The sequence below is a fragment of the Tachyglossus aculeatus genome, chromosome 25 (genome assembly GCF_015852505.1).
Source record: "Tachyglossus aculeatus isolate mTacAcu1 chromosome 25, mTacAcu1.pri, whole genome shotgun sequence".
Classification (NCBI taxonomy): domain Eukaryota; kingdom Metazoa; phylum Chordata; class Mammalia; order Monotremata; family Tachyglossidae; genus Tachyglossus; species Tachyglossus aculeatus.
Genome location: NC_052090.1, coordinates 10,051,669 through 10,070,934, shown reverse-complemented (window position 1 = coordinate 10,070,934; position 19,266 = coordinate 10,051,669). Strand labels below are relative to the sequence as shown.

The 19,266-nt window shown below is 43.5% G+C and overlaps 1 protein-coding gene across 2 annotated transcripts in view; it reads left to right on the top strand.

The window, feature by feature from the left end:
- B4GALT6 (beta-1,4-galactosyltransferase 6) overlaps nt 1-19,266 on the top strand; it is a 48,990-nt gene that overhangs the window by 12,187 nt on the left and 17,537 nt on the right. The window contains exons 2-3 of one of the 2 annotated variants that reach the window (XM_038766470.1): nt 10,783-10,899; nt 18,051-18,164. In XM_038766470.1, the coding sequence (XP_038622398.1) occupies nt 10,783-10,899; nt 18,051-18,164 (231 nt within the window). Of the gene's footprint in view, nt 1-10,782; nt 10,900-18,050; nt 18,165-19,266 lie in introns of those variants that run through there. The other variant, XM_038766471.1, reaches the window with a different exon arrangement.

The following is a 19,266-nucleotide window of genomic DNA, read 5'->3' as shown; positions in this document are numbered from 1 at the left end:
TCGTGGATGGAGAAGCACCTGGGGAACATTTGGCAGCGGAGCCGAAAGTGGCTCCGGCTCCTTATAATAATAGTGGTATTTGTTAGGCGCTATGTGCCAAGCACTGTTCTAAGCCCTGGGGTAGATTCAAGGTAATTAGGTTGTCCCAAGTGGGGAATCAGTCTTAATCCCCATTTTACAGATGAGGTAACTGAGGCACAGAGAAGTGAAGTGACTTGCCCAAGGTCACCCAGCAGACAAGAGGTGGAGCGGAGATTAGAACCCACATCCTCTGACTCCCAAGCCCGTGCTCTCTCCAGTAAGCCATGGGGGCGGTGGGGGGGAGTGGTGTGTGTATGTGAATCCTGGATTCCATCAGTAGCAAGAGGACCGGTAACTGGGGGAAAGCAGGAGTGTGGCAGCAAAGGCGAGAGATTGGGGACAGTTATAGGGGGATCTTCCGTGGCCTCGGTGGGAAGTGTAGAGAGAAGCCGTGGACAAATGGGGAAGGGCATCCTGATGGAGGAGAGCCGAGGCTCCTCAGACCTGGGCCCTCCCTCCTCCCAGAGCCCTGCCAATCACCTCTTTTTCATGGATTGGGTTTATCTAGTCAGTACGCTGGGTGAGGAAGGAAAGAGTCCCAAGCTTAAGTGCCAGAATCTCGGTTCCGTTCTTGGTCATGGCCATAATTCTCTGGCTCACCTTGTGGCTGTCCTCAATTTTTTTTTTTTTTGCAGAACGCGAATAATAACACCCACTAGTTTTGTCATCTAGATTTTAAGAGGACTAAGTACCTTATAATTCTTAGAAGGAGGCACTATGAAAATGTTAGGAAAGGTAATTGGTATTGTCAAAAATATTTAGCTATTTTATTTTTATTTTGTATAAAATGAACACCTCAAAGTTGACTTTTGCCTTACTGGTGGATTGGAACTGTATGAATTGAAAATTCCTTGAGAGGCAAGATGTGTATACTATCCTATTAAGCATGATATTAAAAGCTTTCGAATCTTGTTTTTGAATCAAAACTTCTCTTGCTTTCAGAGAGAGGCTTCAGACTATTCAGTGTGAGGATCCATCCTAGTCATCTCCTCCTACGTTCACTTTGCCTTCTTGCATGTTCCCCCTCCCAAACTAACCTCACTGAAAGTCGTTCTTGACTCTCCAAGTGCCGATCCATTTCCAATATCCTACACCTCCTCCATACCTAAAATTCCCTCCTGCCTCAAATTTAAAGAGGCCATGTCTCCCCATCTTCAAAACCCTTCTGAAAATCCACCCTCTTTGTGAGACTTCTCTTGGACTCCAGTGTGTTTTTTTTCCTTGTTCAATCAGTCAGTGGTATTTCTTGAGCACTTACTGTGTGCAGAGCACAGTATTAAGTTCTTGGGAGAGTATGATGAAAATTGGAAGACAGGATCTCTATCCTCAAGGAGCTTACAAATTTAGCTTAAAGTCTGTTCCCCCCTTTAGTCAGCAAGCTCCTTGTAGGCCGGGATCATGAGTAACAACTGTTTTGTACTTTTCCAAGCACTTTAAGTAGAGTCAGCACTTAGAACAGTGCTCAGCACATAGTAAGCGCTTAGCAAATACCATTATTATTATTATTATTATTACCCTGCACGCGGTAAGTGCTCAATAAATGCCATTGATTGATTGCTTCATCTAGTGTGGGAGAAAAATCCTGTAACAGATATTCAGGTAGAGGAAGTAGCAGGGCATAAAGATATATTCAAAAGTTAGGGCACTTTGCGGTATAATAAAAAACGAGGGCCCATATTGGCCATCCTGTATTGAGCACTATTAAAGGAATATATGGAGTCGGGAATTTTGCCCAGGTTCCAAATGAGAGTTTGTTGAAGATCCCAGGAACCATGAGTGAACCAAACTCCGAAACCAGGCAAGCTCCAAGTTGGAAATTAACTAGTAACGGGAAAGGATCACAACATAGCACAGTATCTAGCTCCAACTGGGTGATGTTGGCAGAGTAATTTCTTGTTACAGAGCCACATCTGAAATAATGGCAAGTTAGCCGTGAATAATGATAACTGTGGTACTTGATAAGCACTTAACTATATGCTAAACATTGTGCTATCTGCCAGGATACAGGGCAGTCAGACTGGACACAGTCCCAGTCCCACACGGAGCTCCCAGTTCTGCCATTTTGTCTGCTGCATGACCATAGTTAAGTCTCTTAACTTCTGTGCCTCAATTACCTCATCTGTAAAATGGAGATTAAATATCTGTTCATCATCATCAATGGTATTGACCGTTACTATGTGCAGAGCACTGTACTAAATGCTTGGAGCGTAAAGTGCAACAGAGTTAGTAGATACGTTCCCTGCCCACAGTGAGTTTACTTTCTGTTTGGGGAGATAGACATTAATATGAATAAATAATTTATAGCGCTCCTTCTTAGACTATGATCGATCCTCTTATAGTGTTTCTACCTTGGTGCTTAGTATAGTGCTTGGCACAAAGGAAGCGCTAACAAATACCGTAATTTTTATTGCTATCTAAAAGCGGGACTGGGGAAAAATAACAGGCTAAATTAAACCAACTCAGAAACAAAAGTTAGAAAGTTTGGACATTGAAACCTCTCCACTTCAGTCTCTGGGGCCCTGTCCAAACTATCTAACCCTCTCAGCATGCTGCGTTCTGCTTGGAGGAGAGGGCAGGGCTTCTCCTTACAGTGTCAGACTGTATGTGTTGGCGGGGAAGAGTGGGGCTGTCTTGGGGAGGAAGGCAGCCCGGTCCCCAGAGCCCTGATGATGAGAGAACGCCTTAGGCCACATACTGCCTTTTGCTGAATTTGCTTGGATTACTAGAATTTTAAGATTCTTGGTTTCTTTGTGGGAAACTAGGCAGGGTATGTGGTCATCCCTTTCATCAAGAAACTGGTGCAATCCTAATTGAAAGTTATATTTTAAAACAATGGCTAGACTGTTATTCTGAGATGGAGGCACAACAAAAGGAAATAGAGCTAGGAGAACCGTGGATAGTTTGCTTAGTTTAGGAGTCAATTGTTGATTAGCTGAGTATGTAGAAATGTTCCAATACCAATTTTTTAGTTCCATAAACCCTCCTCACCATTGTAACCTGTGCTGCCCAGCCCGACTGCCTCATCTTTCCATCATCTTCCCATCCTTGGATCTTGGGTAACTTTAACTTAGTTTAGGAATGACTGTATTTATGTTCTGAAAGGTCCCTGGCAATTTGGCTTTCCAGTGATGACTCAATCAAGGCAGAAAGCAATCCTTGTGACCATAATCAAAGAGTTATGCTTAAAATCTTCCTGCAGTAATGCCACCAGACCCCTGTGCAAGATGCTGTTGAGTAGCCCCTTCTCATTAAAGGTTTCAAGGACAACTTCCTTCAATTGTATTTATTGAACACCGATTGTATACAGAGCACTGTACTAAGATCCTGGGAGAGTCAGAGACACAGACCCAGCCCTCAGGGATTTTAATAATAATAATAATAATAGTATTTGTTAAGCACCTACTCCATGCCAAACATTGTTCTAAGCGCTGGGGGAGATACAAGGTAATCAGGTTGTCCCACGTTGGGCTCACAGTCTTAATCCCAGTTTTACAGATGAGGTGACTGAGGCACAGAGAAGTTGAGTGAGTTGCCCAAAGTCACACAGCCGACCAGTGGCAGAGTGGGATTAGAACCCATGATCTCTTAGCGCTTAGTACAGTGCTCTGCACACAGTAAGCGCTCAATAAATACGATCGATTGATTGATCTCTGACTCCCTAGACTGTGCTCTTTCCACTGAACCATGCTTCTTCTAGACTAAGCAGACTAAAGGGGGCACCATTCACACACACTAAGACAGTTTAAAACAAAAGTATGGAGGGATAGGCAAAGAAGTATTTGTGTAAATTGACAATATGTAAAAGTGCTCTGATGCATAAATATAAGTGCTAAGGGATAAATGGGACTTGGAAACGTGGATCTTAAATGGGGAATTCACTCCCCCCACCCTGGAAGAGAGGGGATTTGGTGGCGGGGGGGGATTTAAAAATGAGGAAGGCCCATTGTCTGGCAGACTGAAAGAAAAGGGAGTTCCAGGAAGGAGGTATGGTGTGAGGGAGGGAACAGAGGCAGGAGAGGTGAGAAGGTGATCTTGGGCGGACCCACGGATGCTAGATGGGGTGTAATGGGACTCAAGAGTTGATAGAGGAAAAGGGCTAGACTGCCTTAAAGACGATGGTCACAAGTGTCTGCTTGTGGAGAAGAATGGATAACTATTGGTGAACTTTGAGAAGTGGAGAGATGTGCCAGAAGACTGGTTTAGAAAAATGATCAGGGAAGCGGAGTAAAATGCGGCCTGGAGAGGGGAGAGTCTGGAGGTTGATACAGTAGTCTAGCCCGGATATGTCTAGCCCCTGGATCAGAGTGGTGGTTACATGGATGGAGATAGAGAAATGTTATGGAGGAGAAATGGGATTCAGGAGTAGTCTGAATGTAACAACCGAAAGGCAGCAAGTAGTCAAGGATCATAGCAAAAGCAGTGTGGCCTTCCGGATAAAAGCACGGGCCTGGGAATCGAAGGACCTGGGTTCTACTCCTGGCCCTGCCACTTGCCTGCTATATGACTTTGGGCAAGTAACGTAACTCCTCCGTACCTCATTTTCCTAATCTGTAAAATGGGGGTTCAATACCTGTTCTTCCTTCTACTTACTGTGAGCCCCATGAGGAACGGGGACTGTGTCTGACCTGATTCTGTTGATCTTGTGTCTACCCCAGCACTAAATACAGCACTTGGCAGATAATAATAATAATGGTATTTATTAAGCGCTTACTATGTGCAAAGCACTGTTCTAAGTGCTGAGCTTAACAAATATCGTGTTTTTAAAAAAGAAATCAAAGTTGTAGGCTTTTGGCCTCGGGTATGGTGGCACTGTTGAATGTGACAGGAAAAAATAGGTGGAAAGAGGGGAAGGAAAATAAGTAGTTGAGTTTTAGAAACAGTGATTTGGAGGACCTGGCAGAATATTCGTGGGGAGATGTCCTAGAGGCCAGCAGGATTGCAGAGGAGGTGAGAGGTTAGCACTAGCAAGATAGATTTGGGAATCATCCACCTAAAGCTGGTAGCTGGAGCCATGGGAACAGATAGCCTGTAAGCTTCTCCCTGTAGATTGTAAGTTCCATGTGGGCAGGGATCATGTGTACCAACCCTGGTGCATTGTACTTACCCAAACGCTTAGTGCAGCGCTCTGCACGAGTAAGCACTTAATAAGTGCCATTGACTGACTGGCAAGAGAGCTTAAAGGAAGTAGAGCAGGGGTGTAATGCCCTGTGGATGCCTGAAGTTAGGGAGAGAGACTGCGAAGAAGCAGCCAAAGGAGTAGGAAAATCAGAAAGGAACCACCTCACTAAAATCAAGGTTGGATAGTACTTTCAAGAAGAGAGGAGAGTAGTCAGCAGTGTGGAGAAAGTTGAGAGATCAAGGAGGACTAAGAGTAGATAGATTCAGCAAAGAGAAGGTTACTGGAGACCCTGGAGAGGGTGCTCTCAATGGAGTTAAGTACTGGGGGTGGGAACCAGATTACTGAGGGTCAAAAAAATGAAATGGGAATGTGCAATCCCATTTGAGGAGTTTAAACAGAAATGGGTGCAAGGAAATGCCAAATCAACTTGACAAACAGCCCAGCATAATCGTGTGGTGCAACTGTTGTGGCTTCCTTTCCACAGCAAAAATGTGGCAGGGCATGGAACAGGACAGTTCTGTAGCACTGGTCACTGGTTTGCCCTCAAATGGCCATCCGACTGTCCTTTTCAGTCACTGATTTTGCTCAGTTTATATGAATAACACAGTTTTGCATTTATATTGAAATCCTGTCTGGCCTCCTGTGACCCTTTGAAGTGTTTTTCTTCCAATGCATGTCCTTTCAAAGTTTTATCAAACAAAATACAGCAGCATTCTGCAGCATTTCCATAAATACATATTTCGGATGTCACGATTGCCACCTCGGTAGGGACTAGAGCCAAGTAATCATTTTAATCTTCACAAAGCTGATTAACAAGAGCACTAATTTTTGAGTCATAACTCTCTAAAAGAGTACCACTCATATCTGTGGTCTACCTGCATAAGATAGAGGTACATCTACAATTGTGCAGCGGAGGAAAGTTGCACGAAGTGTGAAGACCCCAAATATAATATTTCTGAGCACTTGAATTTATAACTTAATACATAAAATATCTATTAAAATATACACATACATATATAAATGAATATAATATATACAATTTGTATATTCAAAGTTCCAGTGAAAGAACGTCAATGATATGTGCAATTTTGAAAACTTCATACTTTCAGCCGACAGAATCTCAAAAGCAATACATTTCGTTTTTGCACCAAGATTACATCAGTGCATTCTTGATATAAGTATTGCAACTGCTTTGTACTTGTCCTTTTCAAATATCATAGGACTGTGGGTTTTTTAAATGAAAATTTTACGTTAATTATTTTGAGTAAAATATGAATGCAGTAGTAGCATGCACTGTGAGTACTGGTGCATTATCATGTCCGTTCTTAGCTGGGCTACACTTTTGAAGCTGACTGACAATCAGTACTTTCAGACTTCAGTTTGTGGGTTTATGGGAATTAGTTTAGTGTAAAGAGCCCAGGCCCGGGAGTCGGAGGACATTGGTTCTGCCAGTTGCTTGCTGGGCTCTGACAATTACTGAAAAGGTTTGGCCAGATTGAAAAGGTTAAAACATGGCCCTAATATGATGACTTGGACCAGAGGAAGGTAGCTTGTCATATCCTTTTCAATCATTTAGCCAATACAGTGTTGTTTCTGGAGGGCCTCCGGAAAGCTAAATAATACTAGCAGAAGCCACAATGGTTGAACGCCCGTGGACTGCTCATCCTCTGCACTGTGTGCTCGGGGAGGAGAGACTAAAGAAGTGACTCGTTCTCTGTCCACAAGGTGCTTACAATCTAATGGAGAAAACAAACATAAAAGAAATTACAACTCGTGGTCAGGAAAAAAAACAGCTGAGTGCACATATACGTGAGTAATATGTAGGGTGTGAATAAATTCATAAGTGCTACTGTTGGCTGTGGGGTTGAAGCAGCAGAACCTAGTGGAAAGAGCACAGCCCTGGGAGTCAGAGGACTTGGGTTCTAAATCTGACTCTGCCACTTACCAGCTGTGTGATCTTGGGCAAGTTACTTCACTTCTCTATGCCTCAGTGGATGTATTCCAGAGGGCAGAAGAGATTTAGGAATGCAGGTCAGATGAGAGAGCAATGCTAGAGAATTGGATTTGGGAGTCATGCACGTAGAGGCGGTAGCTGAAGTTGTGTGAGGAGAGACTGAGTGCGGCATGAAGCGGTTGGGAGAGTTCATCGATGGCACGATTGACCTGCCAATTTGGCAGTGGTGGATTCATTCATTTAGTTGTATTTATTGAGGGCTTACTGTGTGCAGAGCACTGTACTAAGCGCTTGGGATGTACAAGTTGGCAACATATAGAGACGGTCCCTACCCAACAACGGGCTCATAATCTGCTTCAGGCCCAAGGACCTGGGCAGAGGGATTGCAGATTTAGAATAACCATCAATCAATCACCTTTGGTATTTATTGACCGCTTACTGTGTGCAAATTTGTAGATTTAACAGTGGCTGAAAAAACTAATGCCCACTCTGATCCTCCGAGACTTCAACATCCACGTGGATATCCCTGGTGACTCATCTGCCGCCCGCCTTCTATCTCTCCTTGACGCTGCCAACCTCCTGCTCCACCCCACCTCGCCCACTCACCAACTTGGTCACACCCTCGACCTCATCATCTCCTACCGCCTCACTGTCTCCACCCTCACCAACTCTGAAATCCCTTTCTCTGATCATAACCTTCTCACCTGCCTCCTCGCTCACACTCGCTCAGTAAATGTATATTACTACCTCACAGAGACCTCCGCTCTCTCGACCCCATCCATCTTTCTGAGCGCCTCACACCCCACCTTGCCTCCCTTTCCTCTCTCCCAATCTTGATGATCAGATTGCTGCTCTCAACTCTAGCCTCTCTACTCAGCTCGACTCCCTCGCTCCCCTTTCCCTTTGCCGCTCTCGTACCACTAACCCACAGCCCTGGATCACTGCCACTGTTCGCCTCCTTCGCTCTTATGCTCAAGCTGCTGAACACTGCTGGCGAAAGTCTAAACACCAAGCCAACCTCGCTCACATCAAGTTTATCCTTTCCTGCCTAACTCTGCTCTCTCCTCTGCCAGACAGAACTATTTCTCCTCCCTTATTGACACCCAAGCCCATCATCCCCGTCAGCTCTTCCGTAAGTTTAACTCCCTTCCCAGGCCCCCTGTTCCTCCCCCTCCTCCTTCCCTCACACTCAACGATCTGGCCTCCTACTTCATTAGTAAAATTAACTCCGTCAGGTCTGAGCTCCCCAAAGTCACTCCTCCCCCTTCTCCAACCCCCTGGCTCTCAACCCTCTCGGCTACTCTCCCATCCTTCCCAGCAGTATCCTCAGATGAAATCTCCTCCCTCCTCTCAGGTGCTACTCTGGCCACCTGTGCTTCTGACCCCATTCTCTCTCATCTTATGAAATCTCTCGCCCCATCCCTCCTCCCCTCCTTAACTTCCATCTGCAACCGCTCACTCTCCACTGGTTCCTTCCCCTCTGCCTTCAAACATGCCCATGTCTCCCCCATCCTACAAAAACCCTCTCTTGACCCCACCTCCCATTCTAGTTATCTCCCTATCTCCCTCCTACCATTCCTTTCTAAACTCCTTGAGCGAGTTGTCTACACCCGCTACCTCAAATTCCTCATGAGTGAGGAGGCAAAAACTCCTCACTCTCGGCTTCAAGGCTCTCCATCACCTTGCCCCCTCCTACTTCACCTTCCTTCTTTCCTTCTACAGCCCAGCCAGCACCCTCCGCTCTGTAAGCGCTCAATAAATACGATTGATTGAATGAATGAATGAATCCAATCTGTAGTCCAGTCTCATCAACTTTAACCCATGAGCAGCCTTAGTGCTGCCGACTTTGGGTTTTACAGCAGTCTTCAATGTCAAAACTGTTACAGGGAACTAGTTAGACTAGGTGATGAAAGCACTGGCTAGATTAGACATTAGGGTACTCATTCCATAGGTTAATTCTGTGGCTGAGGTGTGAAAGGACTACATGATTTATAATGTCATTTAAAAAGGAATTTACTGACTATTTCTGTAACAGATGCCAGATTGTCTTTCAAAGAACTCTTTGGCATGTAGGGGCTGCAATTTGCCATTAAACACTAATTAACATCCGCCACTTAGTGTTTCGAAATTGAAGGTTCCCTGTTTCTCCTGGAGCTGATGGTAAGATAGGTGTGGGTAAGAGGGGTGGAATTTCAACTTCTCCGCCCCCTCCCCCGGTCCTTAATTTATGTACATTCCTCTTGTATCCCTCAAGGCCATGTCCTTTTAGAGTTGGTGGATGTCCTGGAATATCAAGCCAGACTTTGGGTTGGCTCCCCCGGGTACAGATTCTGGGTGAGAGGTTTTAAGTGAGCCACAGTGTAGGGGAGTTTTATTTTCAAGAAGAGGTGACTTCTCTGTCTTCATGGCCTCTTTTGTCCAGTCTGTTGACCATGGAAGGTTTCTGTTTTGTCACCTAGTATTATTTGCTTTGTGTCACTCATTTTATCTGAACCTCTAAGATGGGGTGCTTATTTTGGTGGTTTTTCTTTGCAACCTGCAGGCGTCTAGTAAGTTGCCTGTTTTTCAGTTACCCTTTCTACTTTATTCCAAGCTTTGCATTTTTTTCATAGTTTTCTTTCCTAAAATTCAACAGCTTTGTATTTCACCTTTTTTGAGACTGCTTTGGGGAGGCTGGTTTTCCTCTTTGTTCCATTTCTGATTGTGACATTGGCCCAGAAATCAGAAGCTGGTTTATTTTGCCTTTCTGTAATCCTGCTGAAAAACTGATCTTGAAAACTCGAAAGTTTAATGGTTTCTCACTGAGTAAAGACCTTAGAGCATTTTAAAGACCTTAGTTTTGAAGTACCTAGCAACTTTTAAAAGTTGACTCTGGCTGCCAGACTACTGGGACATTTTGATTGAAGGGCATTAAAGAAGTTCAAATGGTTAAATAAACAATTTGAAGAAGCAATTACCAAAATATCTTAAAGAACTGTTTCAGACCTTTTTTTTTAGCTAGTATGCCATGTATTGTACAAATTAAGATCCCTTCCCTCAAGAGGTTTGCTATCTGATATGGGGATGAAGACTGTGAACCCCATGTGGGACAACCTGATTACCTTGTATCTACCCCAGTGCTTAGAACAGTGCGTGGCCCATAGTAAGCTCTTAACAAATACCATCTAATAGAAAAATCAAGGCCTGGAAAAATTGAACTATACCGAATAATGGTTATATGAATGTTTTTCTTATTCTGGGCAATTGTGCATTCAGTGGGGAAAGTTGCTTTAAGAACTTTTTGGGGGAAAAAAAGGATAAGGGAATGTGGCATGTTTTTGAATGGCATAGATGATCATAATCAGACTTTTTTGAATCCTCTTTTGATTTTGAATCAAAGCTTAGTTTTCCAGCTTGACTGATTCCACCTATTTATTTTTAGACTTAGTAGAATGTGTACTATGTTTTGTTTTTGAGGCTTGAAAGTGGAAAGAGTCATCTAGTATTTCATTTGTTTTGTCTCCTCCATGACCCACCAAACAAGTGTGATTTGTTGACAGTTGCATCAGTTGGTAATTTTAGGCAAAATGGTACAGCAATAAAATGTATTTCTATGTCTAATATATTGTGATTTTTCTCCCCCTTTTAGCCAACACCTATCTCTTTATGGTACAAGCCCGAGGTATAATGTTGAGAGAAAATGTGAAAACAATAGGACACATGATCAGACTATACACAAATAAAAACACTACTCTCAATGGTACAGGTAAGACTGTTTTCTCTTTAATTTATTGTTTTTCTTTAACAAGCATGTCAGTGTCTCAGTTTAAGAAATTGCCATTAACCTATATAAATTAAATTCCAGTTAAAGCTAAGGGAGCCTCAAGTAAATAAATTGTAAAGCTCCTGAACTTGGTATTGTTGGGTGGTATAGAAATCATTCCAGTGATGGAGGGGTTAGGAACACGGGGAGTATGTTTTCATTCGCCTTGGACATCAAGAGAGCTGCTAGATAACCAGTATATAATCAACTGTCCCAATTTACCTTTGTTACTAAAGATAAATTTTAGCCATATTTTAATCCAAAATACTAATCATATTTTGCCCATGCTTTTCTTTCAGACACTGAGTAATCACTGAGACTATTTGTTGACTTATGTGATCAGATAATCTAAGAAGGAAATTTATGTCAAGTCCAGTTATCTTGGGGATGAGTGGAATATTCACTGTAAATGGGAAATGAGTTCTTCAGGGCCCAGGTTTGGGTAAGGGTAGGTGTATTGTGTGAAGATAATTTTCTGGTGGCCTCAACACAAACCAAAATTCGTGCCCCAAGTTACTGTGAATGGAGAACTTCCTGCAACTCTGTGCGGATAAGGATAGTGTTTCTAAGAGCAGAGCTGTGGTCTCCTTAGGCAGGACCTGAAGGGAATCTAAAAGTGGGCCAGAGCAGAGGGAATAGAGGGGAAGGAGATGGAGGGGGTGGGGGATTAGGAGGGAAAGAAGGGGAGGGGAGACAGGAAAAAAAGCAACTGTGTGAAGGCAAAAGAGATAAGGAGTATGTTGTGTCAAACATCTAGATAAATCCTTGTTTTGGGGAAAAATTTGCCACCACCCTGTGTGGTGGTGTCTAAGACTTTTACCAAAAACTGTAAGAGATATATTCGGCTTAGGCAAGTTTTTTCCGTTGATTTTATTAAACTGAAAACCTGAAACAAGCAGGACTCCCCTACCAAAAGTTTCATAAGCAGTACTTCAGTGTTTGTTAAAACACTGTGCTCCCGGGAGTGTCACAGCCTAAGGAAAAAAAAAAAGGTAGCCTCAATGGAGCCCATTGTGGTATTCTCTTTACCCACATTATTACTTAAGCTTACGCTTATTTTTAAGATTATAGTGCTGTAGCTACTTATTACAGTTCCAGTACACGAAAATAACCCCAAACCCACCTCCTGACCCACCATTACTCCCGTTATGTGAGCGCACACTCTCAGATGATGTTTTCCTTTGACTTGAAAACAACACTGCCAGTGGGGAGATGATCTTTATGGGTGTGGCTGTCATTCCAAGCATCACAGGCTCATAATTGGAAGTACAGTCGGGTAACTTTTCTGGCCTTCCTCAGACACCGTTGGTTAGGAAGGGGAAGCCTGAGTTTATTGTAGTAGTGGTGATAGCTCGTGGTGAGCCATTCACACACTCTTGCCCACTTCCCCTCTTCCGTGGGCACAGGTTCAGAGCTCACCACGAGCTCTTCCGTAAAGGGAGAACGGTTTCAGCCTGTGGCCCCAAAACAGAATGTATTTACGAAAGTCCTCTTTTACAAACTACAAGCAGGAAATTACTACTTTGCTATTTCCAGAACAGCTGCTTTTCTAAATACCCCAGGGAGAAGTAAAAGCTGATGATTACTTTCTTACCTAACACTGTGATTTTTTTTTAATTCTTTGTATCTCCAAATCAAGAGCCCATCATAGAAATAGCATATGGAATTCTGCATTTTCAAACTATCTTGCAATAAATTCTCAACCTTCTGCTGTAATTTACTATTAAGGAGCCAACCTTTTTTTTTATCAAATTGAAAATCTACCTATGTTGTTTATATCATCATCATCATCAATCGTATTTATTGAGCGCTTACTATGTGCAGAGCACTGTACTAAGCGCTTGGGAAGTACAAATTGGCAACATATAGAGACAGTCCCTACCCAACAGTGGGCTCACAGTCTAAAAGACTATTATATCTAATATTCTATCAATGTTCTCTTGCTGCCTCGTAGAATATCGTTATGGGATCCATTGAATGAAGTGACCAGGATTCCTGGAGCTCAGAGTGGAATAGGGCTGGCACGCAGCAGGATTGTTGTGGCTGGGTGGTGGTGGGTGTGGGTGTGTGTGTTCGTGTAGAAAAAGCTGCAGAGGAAGAAAAAGGGGAAAACCTCGGATGAGACTCAAAAGCAGAAGGATGGGAGAGGAAAAGTGATATGGGTGGCATAGAAGATGGCCGAAGGTGGCAAGAGAAGGAAGGCCCAGGATAATAATAATAATAATGATGGCATTTGTTAAGCGTTTACTATGTGCCAAGCACTGTTCTAAGCGCTGGGGTAGATACAAGGTCATCAGGTTGTTCCACGAGGGGCTCACAGTCCTCATCCCTATTTTGCAGATGAGGTAACAGGCCCAGAGAAGTGAAGTGACTTGCCAAAAGTCACCCAGCTGATGAACGGCGGAGGCGGGATTCGAGCCCACGACCTCCGACTCCCAGTCGCGGACTCCTGCCGCTAAGCCAAGCTGCTTCTCAGTGCGAATGGCTGGTGCGAATGCCCAGTTAGAAATGTTCATTCCTTTCATTCATTCAGTTGTGTTTACTGAGCTCTCGCTGAGTGCAAAGCGCCGTACTAAGCACCTGGGAGGGTACAGCGTAATGTCCGACTCATTCCCCGCCCACAGCAAGATGTTGAGGTCTGAACTGAGCAGTTGGTAGACAGTAGCTGCCAGGCCCAGCCGCTACCCTCGGCGCCCCAGATCTCCCACCCTGGCTGCCTGGAGCCAGAACCTCCCCTTGGGTTGGGGGGCAGCTGGGGTAAGCCATACCTGCTTCTCTAAAGACGAGAGCCATCTCTCGAGGTCAGAGTCTGTATCGATTTGGGTATCCCACAGGGTTAGTACAGAGCCTCACATCTTGTGGATTAGGCGCTCATTAAATTCAACTGGCTGACAATATTCTGAAACAAGCAGTGTAAGCAGGGACTGTATCTCATGCTTCCGTCATATTTTCCCAAATGCTTAGCACAGTGTATGGCTTCCAGCAGGCATTCAGTAGATACCATTACTACTAAGGATCATCCCGTGTTTATGTGTGACCTTGGGCAAGTCACTTCACTTCTCTGGGCCTCAGTTACCTCATCTGTAAAATGCAGATAGAGACTGTGAGCCCCACATGGGACAGGGACTGTGTCTGTCCTGAGTTGCTTGTATCCACCCCAGCGTTTGGTACGGTGCCTGGCACGTAGTAAGTGCTTAACAAATACCATTATTGTTATTATTATTATCATCCGCATTGGTACTTATCACAGGGAAATGTGCACTTTTAGACTGTGAGCCCACTGTTGGGTAGGGACTGTCTCTATATGTCGCCAATTTGTACTTCCCAAGCGCTTAGTACAGTGCTCTGCACATAGTAAGCGCTCAATAAATACGATTGATGATGATACCTCACCTGCTCCTGCTGCTCAGCTCTCTCCGTGCTGGACTTCCCGGAGTTCTTGAGACACGCAGGGATGAAAGGAAGGCTTCTGCTGGTTAGTGTGTTCAGGGATACTAGGAGGGGGACTAGTTGAGAGACGTGAATGTTGATTCTGAAAGTGGACAGAGAGGTCACATTCATTGTGGGCAGAGAACGTGCCTACCAACTTTGTTGTATTGTGCTCTCCCATGCGCTTAGTACAGTGTTCTGCACAGAGTAAGCGCTCAATAAACACAATTGATAAGTGGAAAATTTTGGCTACTGCTGCCAAACGAAGCAGGGAATGGAGAGCAGAGGAGCAGCTGCAAGGGCGTTAGAGGTTGGTGTGAGAGAGGGTCCTTGCTCCTCTGACTTCTTTTCTAATTACCTTTTCAAGGGGAATCTTGAAAGCGGGACTGTGAAAAGGCAGTTTTCCTTTTTTATCCTCATGAACAAGACTTATTTATAAAACTGCTATCCAGAGCAACTTCCAGCTAAAACAGAATAGGAAAACGTATTTTCAAAGGATATCATACTGTTGCTAGTTTAGCATGCCTGAAGCCCAATATCCCAGGGCAAGTGTACTGTTTTTGTCGAAAATCAGAGGTCAGGATGCCACCTCAAGCTTGTGCGTCTTCCCCTTCCCTCTCAGAAATTGGAAGTTTACACAATGATGTTAGATTTAACTTTTAGACGAGATTTGAGATCAATCAGCAGCATGCCCTAGGATTAACTGAATCTTGTCATTCACTAAACCTACAGAGACCATATCTAAATGCAATGGCATCCCAGTCCAGAAACTGTGGGCCTGAGTTCTGTCAGTCTTAGAATGGTGCTTGGCATGTAGCAAGTGCATAATAAATGCTATAATTATTATTATTATTATTATCATCATCAAAGAGCCCAGGCTTGGGAGTCGGAGGCCCTGGGTTCTAATTCTGGCTCCACTTGTCTGCTGTGTGACCTCAGGCAAGTCACTGTCAGCTGTGTGACTTTGGGCAAGTCACTTCACCCATCTGGGCCTCAGTTACCTCATCTGTAAAATGGGGAATAAGACCGTGAGCCCCCCGTGGGACAATCCGATCACCTTGTAACCTCCCCAGCGCTTAGAACAGTGCTTTGCACGTAGTAAGCGCTTAACAAATACCATTAAAGAAAAGTCACTGCTCTTCTGTGTGCTTCAGTTTCCTCATCTCTAAGACAGGAATCCAATACCCATCCTCCCTCCTATGTAGACCGTGAACCCCATGTGGGATCTAATTATCTTGTGTCTCCCCCATTACTTTGTAAGATTTATTATTATGATCAAGAGAATTGTTTTTGTTAACTCCAGCCTTTGACCCTAATCCTTTTACTGTGGAATCTGGTATATCACAGGGAAGGCTGTATAGGTGGAAGCACAGTTTTGGGAGCAACCAGAGTAGAGGCAGTAGCTGCAGTTGGCAAATTATATTCACTAACTGACTTTCTCCAGTGCGGTTTTGTTATGGAGGCCAAAGGCAAGTCAGGGCCAAAGCAAACCTTCTGTAAGCGCTACTGACCTTTTTTTATCGGGGAGAGAAGCTGGGAGCAAAATTTGTGGAGCTCCGTCAAGACAGCTTCACCATCAATGGTATTTATTGAGCGCTTACTGTATGCACAGCACTGTACTAAATGCTTGGGAGAGTACAGTACAATAGAGTTGGTAGACTTGTTCTGGGCCCACAGTGAACTTACAGTCTGTGGGGAGGCAGACGTATATATCAATAAGTGATTTCTAATTCACAGCTATGAACTCAAGTGCCGTGGGATTGAGGGTGGGGCGAATATCAAATGTCCAAAGGCCACAGATCGAAGTGCACAGATGACGCAGAAGGGAGAGGGAGCTGGGGTTTAGGTGGGGGTGATGTTTCAGTTGGTGGAGGCAAGTGAAGGAGCAGTTGTTCTCTCCAGATCCCCTTTCCTGTGGCTGTTAGGGAAAGGAGGGGAATCTGAGCAGGCAGAGACCTGGATTTCTTTTTGCAGGGCTCTATTAGATGAAATATTGTCTACATTCGGCATTGCGCCGGTTGAGCCGAAGGAGGACGGGCTCAAGGACTCAGTTTAACGTAACCTTTCAAAAATGTTATTTTCCAGAGAAAGTAGTGATTATGATAGATCTCGTCTTACCCAGTGAGCCGTGTTCCTTCCTCTGTTTGGAATAGCTGTTGTTGAGGCTATTAAATTATAGTCGGTCCAGAAACTCAGACAGTCAGTCAGTGGCCTTTTATTTCTCCAGCTGGTAAGCGTGCTTATCTGCTGATGAGACAGCTTAATGACCGAAAATTTACTAATCGATCTTTCAGCAGGAGTGGACCCAGAAGTTGCAGCTTTAAAAATAGCATTGTTGTTCTGTGTAGGACCAGCGGCCGATCCATCTTTGAAAGGCAGTCGTAAACTAGTGCATCTGGAAGGAACCTCAAGATTTATGAGGCTAAAACTGCCCGTTGTTTTCTTGGGTACAGATCAAGTTAAGTAGCTGAGAATCAATGAAGTTGAAGTTCTTTCAGCAGCTTTAGTATTCCCCTTTTTAGGCTAAGCGTATTGTGAAACACCCCTTGGAATCACAGAGACAATCGAGAGAGAGGAGAAATTGCCATCTCATTGAACTGATACACTTTGGATGTCTCTCCAGGTCCCCTGTGTTTCAGCAAGGGTCTAAAATAGAAAATTCTGATTTTTGTCAGTAGCCTCCTTGTTCTATATCCAGGGATCTTTGCTTAATGCTTTAAAGTGATTTCTAAATGGCTCTATTACAGATGTGTCCTCAGGGCTCATTCATCAGACTTTGCTGGCGATCAGAAAAACCTGAGCACTTGTTAAATGTTTCAGGCTTTTCATTATCCAGCAGTGGATGGGCTGAATGGAGAGTTGAGGAAGAGGGGGTAAAGGGCTGTTTGGGGGAGATGGTTGCAGACGGAACTGGGCCCCTGCTGCCTGCTTCAGTTTCTCCTTTGTCCTTCTGCCTTACCTTCCCCAAACTCTCCTATTCGATGTAGATTCTGAGCCTGTTTGTACCCGCCAAATCTCTCCATGAACTCCTCATCCTCAGAAATAGAGATTAACTGAATCCTGTCATTCACAAAACCTACAGAGACCATATCTAAATGCAATGGGATCCCAGTCCAGAAACTGTGGGCCTGAGTTCTGTCAGTCTTAGAACGGTGCTTGGCGTGTAGCAAGTGCATAAGAAATGCTATTATGATTATTATTATCATCATCATTATTATTATCATTAATAATAACTTCAGAGGTGAGATTGGAACTCTTGGCAGCTGGCTGCCTGGATCTCTAGGGAAGAGTGAAGATGACTTGGGGATTTGGGTTCTAATCCCACCTCTGCCAATTGCCTGCTGTGACCTTGGGCAAGTCACTTCTCTGGGCTCAACTTTCTCATTGTTAAAATAGGGGTTTGATCGCTGTTCTCCCTCTCACTTAGACTGTGAGCCCCGTGTGGCACAGGCACTTTGTCTAACCTGCTGAACTTGTATCCACCCCAGTGCTTAGAACAAACAGTGCGTGACACATAGTTAACGCTTAATGCAGTGCAGTCCTACTATCGATTCAGAGTTTTTTTTCAGAAGACCAGAGAACGTATTCTGAAAGTCCGAGTGCAAGAGCATTAAGGTGATTCACTGGCTTTAAAATAACTATAATATTTCTTTTTTTCCAATGAGATTATCCTGAAGGCAATAATTCAAGTGATTACGTTGCTCAAACAACAATGTATCTTCCAGAAAACTTCACCTATTCTCCATTCCATCCTTGCCCAGAAAAGCTGCCTTATATGAGTAAGTTTATTCAAATTTTAATTTACTGTTCTCATACGTGACGTTGTTCACTGCTGAAGGAAAAAATCATTGGCCACATTGCCTCCCCAGGATTTTCCTACTCTCTAGCTCTTCTCTCCAGGTCTTCTGTTCCCTTCGTAACTTCCCACTTTTATTAGAAATGTGAATTTATTGCAGGGTCTAGAATTGCTGCATTGCTATACCCATATTTGAAAATGTTGTTTGTACAGAATAGACTAGTGTAATCTAGCATCTGAATATTAAAGAGATTTCTGGATGATGCTAGCTGCAATATTTACATAGAGAAATTCAAAGAGGTAGTAAAGGAAGTAGCATTACTGGGAAGGTGTATTAAAGTATCATGGTTGGTATTTTTAGTTTTTATTAAAATTCTTAAAATTCCTACCTGTAAACTCAGTTTCTTTCAGGCTCCAGATCTGGATCTGTGCTGATTTTTCTAACAGAGATAAAATGTTTTAACTGTGTTTTATGCCATTTGAATCCTTTAAGGAGCTTGCAGAAATATCTAAATCTACTTCCAGTGATAGTTCTCTTAACATATTAGAAGAGTTAAATAGGTGAACATATGAAAGACCCATAACTCAAAACCCTATTCATTTTGCAAAAAGGCTAATCTGTTACCTTTGTATAAATTCTCTTAGCTTTCCCAGATAACAAATTAGATTTCTTTCAGATAATTTTAGTTGGGCAAATGTGTACTCTTTTTTTAAAAGGCTCATTTTCAAGCGCACCTCACGGTCTGGCCTTGTCCCATTTCTCATTATAAGTGCTGATTACAAAAATGTGGAAACACCCAAGTGCATTTCGGAGAACTTCTTAAAGCTAATGATGGAATTTCCAGGATGTATTATTTTTCTAATGTCTACGCTTTGCTATTTTTACGTGGTCATTCAGGTGATGCAGATAGAACCAAATTTTTCTGTATTGTGTTTTTTGTTTCTTGTGGGCTTTCTTTTTCTACATAGTGCTTAGGCACTGGGTATACATGCACAAGTAACCTAATTGTAACTAAGATTGGTGAACTCCAACTAGGTTTGCCACACAATTGGATCTGATGACCTAAATGCCTGGGGAACACAGC